General features: G+C 45.0%; 1 protein-coding gene across 1 annotated transcript; it reads right to left on the reverse strand.

Moving 5' to 3' along the window:
* Positions 1-6,690: 6,690 nt before the first annotated feature.
* On the reverse strand, positions 6,691-12,424 carry LOC143363496 (uncharacterized). Its single transcript, XM_076804068.1, has 3 exons — positions 10,969-12,424; positions 7,109-10,896; positions 6,691-6,750 (listed from the first exon to the last, which is right to left on the reverse strand). The coding sequence occupies exons 1-3, from the start codon at positions 12,422-12,424 to the stop codon at positions 6,691-6,693; spliced, it is 5,304 nt and encodes a 1,767-aa protein (XP_076660183.1).
* Between the last annotated feature and the right edge of the window lie 718 nt (positions 12,425-13,142).

The following is a 13,142-nucleotide window of genomic DNA, read 5'->3' on the forward strand; positions in this document are numbered from 1 at the left end:
TATCCTATCCTATCCTCTATCCTATCCTATCCTCTATCCTATCCTATCCTCAATCCTATCCTATCCTCTATCCTATCCTATCCTCTATCCTATCCTATCCTCTATCCTATCCTATCTTCTATCCTATCCTCTCATCTAATCTATCCACTATCGTATCCTATCCTCTATTCTATCCAATCCTATATCCTATCCTGTATCCAATCCAATCCTCTATCCTATCCTATCCTCTATCCTATCCTATCCTCTATCCTATCCTATCCTCTATCCTATCCTATCCTCTATAATATCCTATCCTCTATCGTATCCTATCCCCTATCCTATCCTCTATCCTATCCTATCCTCTATCCTATCCTATCCTCTATCCTATCCTATCCTCTATCCTATCCTATCCTCTATCCTATCCTATCCTCTATCCTATCCTATCCGCTATCCTATCCTCTATTCGATCCTCGCCACTATAATATCGTATCCTCTATCCTATCCTATTCTCAATTCTATTCTATCCTCTATCGTATCCTATCCTCTATCCTATCCGATCCTCTATCCTATCATATCCTCTATCCTATCCTATCCTCTATCCTATCCGATCCTCTATCCTATCATATCCTCTATCCTATCCTATCCTCTATCCTATCCTATCCTCTATCCTATTCTATATTCTATCCTATCCTATCCTCTATCCTATACTATCCTCTATAATATCCTATCCTCTATCGTATTCTATCCTCTATCCTATCCTATCCTCTATCCTATCCGATCCTCTATCCTATCATATCCTCTATCCTATTCTATCCTCTATCCTATCCTATCCTCTATCCTATCCTATATCCTATCTTCTAACCAATCCAATCCTCTATCCTATCCTATCCTCTATCCTATCGTATCCTCTATCCTATCCTATCCTCTATCCTATCCTATCCTCTATCCTATCCTATCCTCTATCCTATCCTATCCTCTATCCTATCCTATCCTCTATCCTATCCTATCCTCTATAATATCCTATCCGCTATCCTATCCTCTATTCGATCCTCGCCACTATAATATCGTATCCTCTATCCTATCCTATTCTCAATTCTATTCTATCCTCTATCGTATCCTATCCTCTATCCTATCCGATCCTCTATCCTATCATATCCTCTATCCTATCCTATCCTCTATCCTATCCGATCCTCTATCCTATCATATCCTCTATCCTATCCTATCCTCTATCCTATCCTATCCTCTATCCTATTCTATATTCTATCCTATCCTATCCTCTATCCTATACTATCCTCTATAATATCCTATCCTCTATCGTATTCTATCCTCTATCCTATCCTATCCTCTATCCTATCCGATCCTCTATCCTATCATATCCTCTATCCTATTCTATCCTCTATCCTATCCTATCCTCTATCCTATCCTATCCTCTATCCTATCCTATCCTCTATCCTATCCTATCCTCTACCCTATCCTATCCTCTATCCTATCCTATCCTCTATCCTACCCTATCCTCTATCCTATCCTATCCTCTATGCTATCCTATCCTCTATCCTATACTATCCTCTATCCTATCCTATCCTCTATCCTATCCAATCACCTATCCGATCCTCTATCCTATCCTTTCCTCTATCCTATACTATCCTCAATCGTATCCTATCCTCTATCCTATCCTATCCTCTATCCTATCCAATCCCCTATCCGATCCTCTATCCTATCATATCCTCTATCCTATCCTATCCTCTATCCTATCCTATCCTCTATCCTATCCTATCCTCTATCCTATCCTATCCTCTATCCTATCCTATCCTCTATCCTATCCTATCCTCTATCCTATCCTATCCTCTATCCTATCCTATCCTCTATCCTATCCTATCCTCTATCCTATCCTATCCTCTATCCTATCCTATCCTCTATCCTATCCTATCCTCTATCCTATCCTATCCTCTATCCTATCCTATCCTCTATCCTATCCTATCCTCTATCCTATCCAATCACCTATCCGATCCTCTATCCTATCCTTTCCTCTATCCTATCCTATCATCAATCCTATTCTATCCTCTATCCTATCCTATCCTCTATCCTATTCTATACTCTATCCTATCCTATCCGCTATCCTATCCTCTATCCTATCCAATCCCCTATCCGATCCTCTATCCTATCATATCCTCTATCCTATCCTATCCTCTATCCTATCCTATCCTCTATCCTATCCTATCCTATCCTCTATCCTATCCTATCCTCTATCCTATCTTATCCTCTATCCTATCCTATCCTCTATCCTATCCTATCCTCTATCCTATCCTATCCTCTATCCTATACTATCCTCTATCCTATCCTATCCTCTATCCTATACAATCCACTATCCTATACTATCCTCTATCCTATCCTATCCTCTATCCTATACAATCCACTATCCTATCCTCTATCCTATCCTCTACCCTATCCTATCCTCTATCCTATCCTATCTTCCATCCTATCCTATCATCTATCCTATCCTCTATCGTATCCTATCCTCTATCCTATCCAATCCTATATCCTATCCTCTATCCTATCTTATCCTCTATCCTATCCTATCCTCTATCCTATCCTATCCTCTATCCTATCCTATCCTCTATCCTATCCTATCCTCTATCCTATCCTATCCTCTATCCTATCCTATCCTCTATCCTATCCGATCCTCTATCCTATCATATCCTCTATCCTATCCTATCCTCTATCCTATCCTATCTTCTATCCTATCCTATCATCTATCCTATCCTCTATCGTATCCTATCCTCTATCCTACCCGATCCTCTATCTTATCCTATCCTCTATAGTATCCTATCCTCTATCCTATTCTATATTCTATCCTATCCTATCCTCTATCCTATACTATCCTCTATAATATCCTATCCTCTATCGTATTCTATCCTCTATCCTATCCTATCCTCTATCCTATCCGATCCTCTATCCTATCATATCCTCTATCCTATTCTATCCTCTATCCTATCCTATCCTCTATCCTATCCTATCCTCTATCCTATCCTATCCTCTATCCTATCCTATCCTCTACCCTATCCTATCCTCTATCCTATCCTATCCTCTATCCTATCCTATCCTCTATCCTATCATATCCTCTATGCTATCCTATCCTCTATCCTATACTATCCTCTATCCTATCCTATCCTCTATCCTATCCAATCACCTATCCGATCATCTATCCTATCCTTTCCTCTATCCTATACTATCCTCAATCCTATCCTATCCTCTATCCTATCCTATCCTCTATCCTATCCAATCCCCTATCCGATCCTCTATCCTATCATATCCTCTATCCTATCCTACCCTCTATCCTATCCTATCCTCTATCCTATCCTATCCTCTATCCTATCCTATCCTCTATCCTATCCTATCCTCTATCCTATCCTATCCTCTATCCTATCCTATCCTCTATCCTATCCTATCCTCTATCCTATACTATCCTCTATCCTATCCTATCCTCTATCCTATACAATCCACTATCCTATACTATCCTCTATCCTATCCTATCCTCTATCCTATACAATCCACTATCCTATCCTCTATCCTATCCTCTACCCTATCCTATCCTCTATCCTATCCTATCTTCTATCCTATCCTATCATCTATCCTATCCTCTATCGTATCCTATCCTCTATCCTATCCAATCCTATATCCTATCCTCTATCCTATCTTATCCTCTATCCTATCCTATCCTCTATCCTATCCTATCCTCTATCCTATCCTATCCTCTATCCTATCCTATCCTCTATCCTATCCTATCCTCTATCCTATCCTATCCTCTATCCTATCCTATCCTCTATCCTATCCTATCCTCTATCCTATCCTATCCTCTATCCTATCCTATCCTCTACCCTATCCTATCCTCTATCCTATCCTATCCTCTATCCTATCCTATCCTCTATCCTATCCTATCCTCTATCCTATCATATCCTCTATGCTATCCTATCCTCTATCCTATACTATCCTCTATCCTATCCTATCCTCTATCCTATCCAATCACCTATCCGATCCTCTATCCTATCCTTTCCTCTATCCTATACTATCCTCAATCCTATCCTATCCTCTATCCTATCCTATCCTCTATCCTATCCAATCCCCTATCCGATCCTCTATCCTATCATATCCTCTATCCTATCCTACCCTCTATCCTATCCTATCCTCTATCCTATCCTATCCTCTATCCTATCCTATCCTCTATCCTATCCTATCCTCTATCCTATCCTATCCTCTATCCTATCCTATCCTCTATCCTATCCTATCCTCTATCCTATCCTATCCTCTATCCTATCCTATCCTCTATCCTATCCTATCCTCTATCCTATCCTATCCTATCCTCTATCCTATCCTATCCTCTATCCTATCCTATCCTCTATCCTATCCTATCCTCTATCCTATCCTATCCTCTATCCTATCCTATCCTCTATCCTATCCTATCCTCTATCCTATCCTATCCTCTATCCTATCCTATCCTATTCTCTATCCTATCCTATCCTCTATCCTATCCTATCCTCTATCCTATCCTATCCTCTATCCTATCCTATCCTCTATCCTATCCAATCACCAATCCGATCCTCTATCCTATCCTTTCCTCTATCCTATCCTATCATCAATCCTATTCTATCCTCTATCCTATCCTATCCTCTATCCTATTCTATACTCTATCCTATCCTATCCGCTATCCTATCCTCTATCCTATCCTATCCTCTATCCTATCCTATCCTCTATCCTATCCTATCCTCTATCCTATCCTATCCTCTATCCTATCCTATCCTCTATCCTATCCTATCCTCTATAATATCCTATCCTCTATCGTATTCTATCCTCTATCCTATCCTATCCTCTATCCTATCCGATCCTCTATCCTATCATATCCTCTATCCTATCCTATCCTCTATCCTATCCTATCCTCTATCCTATCCTATCCTCTATCCTATCCTATCCTCTATCCTATCCTATCCTCTATCCTATCCTATCCTCTATCCTATCCTATCCTCTATCCTATCCTATCCTCTATCCTATCCTATCCTCTATCCTATGCTATCCTCTATCCTATCCTATCCTATCCTCTATCCTATCCGATCCTCTATCCTATCATATCCTCTACCCTATCCTATCCTCTATCCTATCCTATCCTCTATGCTTTCCTATCCTCTATCCTATACTATCCTCTATCCTATCCTATCCTCTATCCTATCCAATCACCTATCCGATCCTCTATCCTATCCTTTCCTCTATCCTATACTATCCTCAATCCTATCCTATCCTCTATCCTATCCTATCCTCTATCCTATCCAATCCCCTATCCGATCCTCTATCCTATCATATCCTCTATCCTATCCTATCCTCTATCCTATACTATCCTCTATCCTATCCTATCATCAATCCTATCCTCTATCCTATCCAATCCCCTATCCGATCCTCTATCCTATCCTATCCTCTATCCTATCCTATCCTCTATCCTATCCAATCCCCTATCCGATCCTCTATCCTATCCTATCCTCTATCCTATCCAATCCCCTATCCGATCCTCTATCCTATCCTATCCTCTATCCTATCCTATCCTCTATCCTATCCTATCCTCTATCCTATCCTATCCTCTATCCTATCCTATCCTCTATCCTATCCTATCCTCTATCCTATCCTATCCTCTATCCTATCCTATCCTCTATCCTATGCTATCCTCTATCCTATCCTATCCTATCCTCTATCCTATCCGATCCTCTATCCTATCATATCCTCTATCCTATCCTATCCTCTATCCTATCCTATCCTCTATCCTATCCTATCCTATCCTCTATCCTATCCTATCCTCTATCCTATACTATCCTCTATCCTATCCCATCCTCTATCCTATCCAATCACCTATCCGATCCTCTATCCTATCCTTTCCTCTATCCTATCCTATCATCAATCCTATTCTATCCTCTATCCTATCCTATCCTATCCTCTATCCTATCCTATCCTCTATCCTATCTTATCCTCTATCCTATCCTATCCTCTATAATATCGTATCCTCTATCCAATCCTATACTCTATCCTATCCTATCCTATCCTCTATCTTATAATATCCTCTATCCTATCCTATCCTCTATCCTATCCTATCCTCTATCCTATCCTATCCTCTATCCTATCCTATCCTCTATCCTATCCTATCCTCTATCCTATCCTATCCTCTATCCTATCCTATCCTCTATCCTATCCTATCCTCTATCCTATCATATCCTCTATGCTATCCTATCCTCTATCCTATACTATCCTCTATCCTATCCTATCCTCTATCCTATCCTATCCTCTATGCTATCCTATCCTCTATCCTATACTATCCTCTATCCTATCTGTAAAGTGATCAAACGAGAGGGGGGTCGAAAGAAAACTCCTGAGAAACGCAGGAACTCTTTATTTAGTAATTATTCTCTACGGGACTGCTCGGGCAAAGGGGCTCAGACAGACTGTTCGAAATCGTGCATTTTGCCAAATTTAGTCGCTCCCCTCTCCAGGATCCGGTCCCCTCCGAACAGGGAGGGGCCCTCGTATTATGCTTTGTAAGGCCAACGCTGCTGGTTTATTGCCGGTAGCCTACGCGTCCCGGGAAGACCTTTTCTTCCCGCACACGTTTTGACCTTATTAATCTCAGGAGCCTATCTCCTGAACGGTCTACAACGGCCTCAAGTCGACCCTGTGTCGACACTAGCACGTGTATGGCTTGACGGCCACAAACAACACCTGTTGTTGTTTGCGCACGTTGGGCTATACCATTGAACGTTGGCACTCACCAAATAGCATAGACGGAAATAATCAATCTGTCTCTCGCCATGCCCGATGCAGCCTTACATATGTTTAAATTCCTTAATATTATAATTCTCGCGATCGCAACAAACATCAACAATCTGAAACTTATCAATTACGATACATATACATTACACGTCGGAAAACAAAGAAGGATGTAACAGAAACGATACAGTCGCAGGTCGCATACCACCAACTAACCTGTGGTTAACATTCTCCCGCCCGTACAAAATTACTTTCATTTTGTACCATTATTTGCAGCGAGCAATTTGATTAATTTTCGCGTCGGCCGCGTAAACTCCCCCGTTGACGTGCGTACCTTAGCTATTCTAACTTCTCCATCCACGCTTGGATATACGTCTATGACGGTCCCTCGTTTCCATACGTTGCGAGGCGTTTGGTAATCTATGATTATCACCAAGTCACCTACTGCTAACGGTCTTGCAGCACGATTCCACTTGGTTCGCGGAATTAGTGTAGGCAAGTATTCTTTTAACCAACGCTTCCAAAACGCGTCGGCGAACGATTGCGCTATCCTCCATTGGTTTCTAGGACAAATTGCTCTAAATTCATACGCGCCCAATCTTATTTCCCCCGACGATGTACCTATGAGAAAATGATTAGGAGTCAGGGCTTCGTTGTCCCTGGGATCTACAGACACGTGCGTCAGCGGTCGTGAATTTACGGAGTGCTCTATCTCGGCTAGGAGCGTGACTAAAACTTCCTCGCTCGTCGCTTGATCGCGCAACACGGTATCGAGCGCGGTTTTGACCGATCTAATCATTCGCTCCCAAGCCCCACCCATATGTGGTGCATCTGGCGGATTAAACAGCCACTTTATTCGTTTTGACGCAGCATATTCCTTTTGCTTCTCCGTGTCTATGCCGGCTATCGCGTCTTTCAGTTCCTTGCTCGCTCTTACGAAATTCGTTCCGTTGTCGCTGTAAACCGCCAATGGAGATCCTCTCCGGGCTGCCAACCTTTGTAAGGCCATAATAGCCGAGCTTGCGCTCAAGCTATGAGCCAAATCCAAATGTATGGCTCTTGTCGTCAAACAGGTGAAAAGGACTCCCCAGCGTTTTTCCCGCCGACGTCCAATCTTGACGCATAGCGGCCCGAAATAATCGACGCCGCAATGACTGAATGGCCGCTCTCGATACGCTAATCTACCGGCAGGTAACGTAGCCATCTTCGGATCCTGTGGTTTTCCTCTTCGTATTTTACAAACTAAACATTTGTTTATTAGCGACCGGAGCGTATTTCTGAGCCCGACGATGCAAAATTCTTGGCGGAGTTCATTTACGACTGCGTCGTGGCTAGCGTGATAAAATCGGCGATGATATTCCGCAACGAGTGCCCGCGTCGCAGGGTGCTTTCCATCAAGAATAATGGGGTTATTGTTGAACTCGAAGCCCTTTACTTTCGTCACGCGTCCACTCGCTCGCAAAATACCGTTCTCGTCGACAAGGGGCTGCAGTTTTACAATTCTACTGCTTTTATGCACTTCCTTCCCGCTTCGTAGCGCTTCTAACTCCTGCGCAAAAATATCCGATTGTATCTCATGGAACCAATACTGCTCCGCGGAACGCACGGTCTCACTAGTAATTTCCGAACGCGGTTTACCTCGCCAACGGTCGACGAATCCTCTAACACGCCTGGCCACTGCAAGTAATCCCGGCCAACCCAAAAATTTTCCCGTCGGCGGATAGAACTTTATCGTCGCTTCCGTCACGAAGACGACATTTTTTCGCATCTCCATCTCATCGATCTTTTTGTTTTCGGCTTCAGGCAGTTGTTTTTCTACGGGCCACGCGTTCTGCTCCTTCCGCAGGAAGTCCGGGCCGGAAAACCACCTTTGATTGGCGCAAAGCGCTTCGTCCGACCAGCGTGTCGTGTCATCCGCCGGGTTCATTTTTGAAGGCACCCACCGCCATTCCGAACTTTTAGTGAGTTCGCCAATTTCGCCCAAGCGGTGTGCCACGAATATTTGACGCGTACGCGGCTCAGATTTGATCCAGCGAATTACCGTGCTAGAGTCGCTCCAAAATACACGCCGACCAATGTCAATTTCCAACTCTTTTTGTACCGTACTAGCTAGCCGTGACGCTAACAATGCGGCCTGCAATTCCAATCGGGGAATAGAGAGCGGCTTCAACGGCGCTACTCTTGTTTTCGCCATGATAAGCGCGATATGCGCCGGCGCATTCTCGATCTCGAAGCGCAAGTATGCGACTGCCGCATAGGCTTTTAGACTTGCATCACAAAATACGTGTAGGTCCGCCCTTGTATAACATTTTCCGTTCGGGGATACACACCGCGGAACGCGTATTTGCACCGCTTCACGAAGACGTTTTACCCAGGACAGCCACCCTGCGTGTTCCTCCATTCTAATGTGATCGTCCCAACCAACGCCGCTTCGCCATATTTCCTGCATTAATATTTTAGACATAAGCGTTAAGCGGGAGAGAAAGCCAAGCGGGTCGAACACGGACATTACAACTCGCAGGTACTCGCGCTTCGTTGGTACTTTTTCTTTATTTACGAGGCTTTCCGGAATTTTAACCATTCCAATGTTGAACCCTAGCATGTCGAATCGTGTATCCCAGAATAGGCCTAAAACTCGTTCTCCCTTTTGAATACACAACGGATTCTTGCTAATTTCGGATAAATCCCGAACATTCATCCCTAATAGCGCTCGTTCGTCGTTAGAAACCCATCCGTGCATTTCGAAGTTCGCGTTCGCGTTGATATTCACCACGTCGCGCACGAGACACGCGGCCTCTTGCACGGTCCTTCGGCTGGCTAAGAAGTCGTCCATGTAACTGTTATTTATTATACTTGCTGCCGACCGTGGTTTTCGGCCAGCGAAGCTCCTCGCATTTTCGTCCTTAACAAACATAGCGCTGCAGGGTGATGGCTTCGCGCCGAAAATCAGCGAGGTCATTTCATACACGTCGGGCTCCGCGGCTCTCGATTTTCCACGCCACAAAAACCTCTGCGCTCCGCGATCTTTCTTACGAACCTTAATCCTAAGGAACATATCTTTTATATCCGCTTTTACCGCAACTGCCTCTTGTCTAAAACGAATCAATACTCCCGGCAGAGATTGTAATAAATCAGGCCCTGATTCGAGCTGATCATTTAGGCTTATACCCGCCGATTTTGCAGCAGCATCAAACACGAGCCTAACTCGGCCAGGCTTATTTGTATTTCGCACCCCAAAATGCGGCAGATACCAGACACGCTCGTTAGTCGAGTCTCGATCGACCCTTTCCGCGTATCCGTTTTTTATTAAACGATCCATTTCTTGATAATATAGGGACGCGTACTCCGGATCCCGATCCAGCTTTCGTTCCAAGGAGAAAAGTCTTTGCCGTGCGGTTGCGAGACTATCCACTTGCGGCGCCGGCTCTTTTCTCCATAGCAAGCCCACTTCCCACGCGTTATCTACCTTTCGAGCGGTGTTTCTCAAGATTTGGACGGCGTATGTATGCTCATTTTTTGTCTTATTTGTATTGCTCACCCCAAAATTGTCCAATTGAAAATACTGCTTCACGAGTTCATCGAGCCGCTCTTCTTCCTTCCTGACTTGTATCTTGCATGAAGAGATCGATTTCATCTCATTCACGCCCGAGAATGCACTCTCCATTTGTCCCGCCGGCATGGAACCATGTACCGCCCATCCCAACAACGATCGGGAAATCCCTAACATATATCCTTTCAATTCGCGAAATTCGCGGGTCGCTATCATTTGCCACTGATCTTGCCCTAAGAGTAGCCTCGGTCGCGCGTTGCTGTACGCCTGTACGTTCACGTTCTCCGTGAATTTCACACGCTCCACTATCTCTACCGGAAGTGTTTGCAAGGGAAGGTTCAAATCTGGCACCGAAATTGCATGTTTGATGGCGTACGCGTCAAATGCTTCTTGTATTTCCAATTCGACCTTTTCGCTCGCGACAGTCACGGCTTCCCTATCGTTTATGCCCTTCAGGGCAAAATTCAATCGCGGTCCGCGCGCGCCTATTTCTCGCGCTAACTTCCGTTCAATCAAGGTTATAGTTGAACCTTCGTCAAGCAAGGCGTGGGTACTTACAGGTTTTTTAGGGCCTGAAACGCGGACGGGAATTATTTTTAGGAGAGTATACCCTTTCCCTTGTCATGCGCCCGGATTAATAATACAGGTCGTCGCTTCTTGTGATCGGTTCGACACTGGTCCCTGCTTTCGTGTCGCTTGGAAATTGCCGGCCGAAGCCTTTGTTTTATGAAGCAAACTATGGTGAGGTTTATCGCAATGATCGCAATTCGCACCTTTACACTGCTTACTGCCGTGACCGCGGTCCAAACATTTGAAACATAGTTTGTTTTTTCTAACCAACGCCCAGCGTTTTTGTATGGTCTCGCGGGCAAGGTCCCGACACTGCCGAGATTTATGATTTGATCGACTGCAGAAGGCACATCTGTCGGTACGACCCGTCTGATCGCTAGGGCCAGTGTACCCTTTCTCCAGTCGACGCAGACCACGCGTCGTCGTATACGTGGCCGCAGTTCTTAAGCGCGATGGTTTTTTTTTAATTTGCGAATCGCGTACGTAGGACGTAGATGGTATATCCGTATCGAAAATGCTTGTCGCGGCCGCTAACTCAGCTTCTCTGTAAACGAAATCCGCGAGTTTCTCCAGCGTGGTCTTCTCCGCGGCAGCTTCTGCGGCATACCTATTAAACGCATATCTCAACGCAGACGGCAACTTGTTCGCAACAATTTTTATCAATTCCGGGCTATACAAATAACCAATGAGGTTAATAGATTTTAACGCAACAACAGAATTACGCAATTTCGCCGCAAATTGGGCTATATTTTGATTTCCAAACTCTAAATTGGGCAATCCGCTTATATCGCTCGCGATCTTTTCTGCTATCGTGTTTTTGTTACCAAATTGCAATTCAAGCGTTTCTATAATGACATTCGCATCGCTAGCCGTGGCCAACAGCGCAGTTACGCTTGCGCGCGCCTCACCCTCGAGCGCATCAAACAGTCGCGCGACGTTTTCCCGTCTAGAATATCCTCCAAGTTCCGCAGACGATAGGTACGCCTCTTTAAAATTTAGCCACTCAATTGGATTGCCCGAAAATTTCGGCAATTTTTTTGCCGTGGTCAATCGATGCAACAACCGCGAATCTCCTTCGGCCATTGATGCTTCCCTAACCGTACGCAACGTATTCACGATTGCCTCCGTCAACCGTTCGGTCGGATTAGCCTCCCATCTAGTGCTTGCCAAGATGGAGGGGCTATTACAAAAATTACGCTCGCGCGTCGGTAAGGGAACCTCTAAGTCGTCTTCTAGGGTGACGTCTTCCCGTCGGGTCTGGGCCGCTGCTCCCGGTCGAGATGCACCGTAGTTCCCGCCTTCCTGACTGTTCCTGCGAGACGATGGACTGCTCTCCTCAGCTCTCGGACGTCGCAGCGATGCGACGCCGTACTCCTGCTCTGCTGGCTGGACATCGGATGAGGCTGGAAGGACGGGTTGCGAGTTCTCCGTAGCTGCCGCTCCCCGACTCGCACCGCAGGATCTTTTTGCATTCGGAGTGCTGTCCTCGGACCGCGCAGCCGGAGTATTCTTCCTTTTCCTCGGCGGCATGGCCTCGAAGTGAACTGCTCTCACTAGTGTAACACTTAACACCCGCGGGCACTTCCACTAATCACAACTACTAGAAACAGCCACGAGCAACAATTACTAGCAACATAAACACTGTTCCCCACGAAACTCTTGATCACGAACTATTTACCGGTCTATAGTTCCCGGGTTTCGGCACCAATTTGTAAAGTGATCAAACGAGAGGGGGGTCGAAAGAAAACTCCTGAGAAACGCAGGAACTCTTTGTTTAGTAATTATTCTCTACGGGACTGCTCGGGCAAAGGGGCTCAGACAGACTGTTCGAAATCGTGCATTTTGCCAAATTTAGTCGCTCCCCTCTCCAGGATCCGGTCCCCTCCGAACAGGGAGGGGCCCTCGTATTATGCTTTGTAAGGCCAACGCTGCTGGTTTATTGCCGGTAGCCTACGCGTCCCGGGAAGACCTTTTCTTCCCGCACACGTTTTGACCTTATTAATCTCAGGAGCCTATCTCCTGAACGGTCTACAACGGCCTCAAGTCGACCCTGTGTCGACACTAGCACGTGTATGGCTTGACGGCCACAAACAACACCTGTTGTTGTTTGCGCACGTTGGGCTATACCATTGAACGTTGGCACTCACCAAATAGCATAGACGGAAATAATCAATCTGTCTCTCGCCATGCCCGATGCAGCCTTACATATGTTTAAATTCCTTAATATTATAATTCTCGCGATCGCAAC

This window comes from Halictus rubicundus, unplaced genomic scaffold (assembly GCF_050948215.1).
Source record: "Halictus rubicundus isolate RS-2024b unplaced genomic scaffold, iyHalRubi1_principal scaffold0051, whole genome shotgun sequence".
Taxonomy (NCBI): domain Eukaryota; kingdom Metazoa; phylum Arthropoda; class Insecta; order Hymenoptera; family Halictidae; genus Halictus; species Halictus rubicundus.

What these genes read in the sequence shown, in the direction of transcription:
- LOC143363496 (XM_076804068.1), bottom strand. Translation starts at nt 12,424, where the DNA reads ATGCCGCCGAGGAAAAGGAAGAATACTCCGGCTGCGCGGTCCGAGGAC. An exon ending in ATCACAAGAAGCGACGACCT is followed by an intron (nt 10,897 to 10,968) that starts GTATTATTAATC and finishes TCCGCGTTTCAG; the next exon opens with GCCCTAAAAAACCTGTAAGT. An exon ending in GAGAAGTTAGAATAGCTAAG is followed by an intron (nt 6,751 to 7,108) that starts GTACGCACGTCA and finishes TCAATGGTATAG; the next exon opens with CCCAACGTGCGCAAACAACA.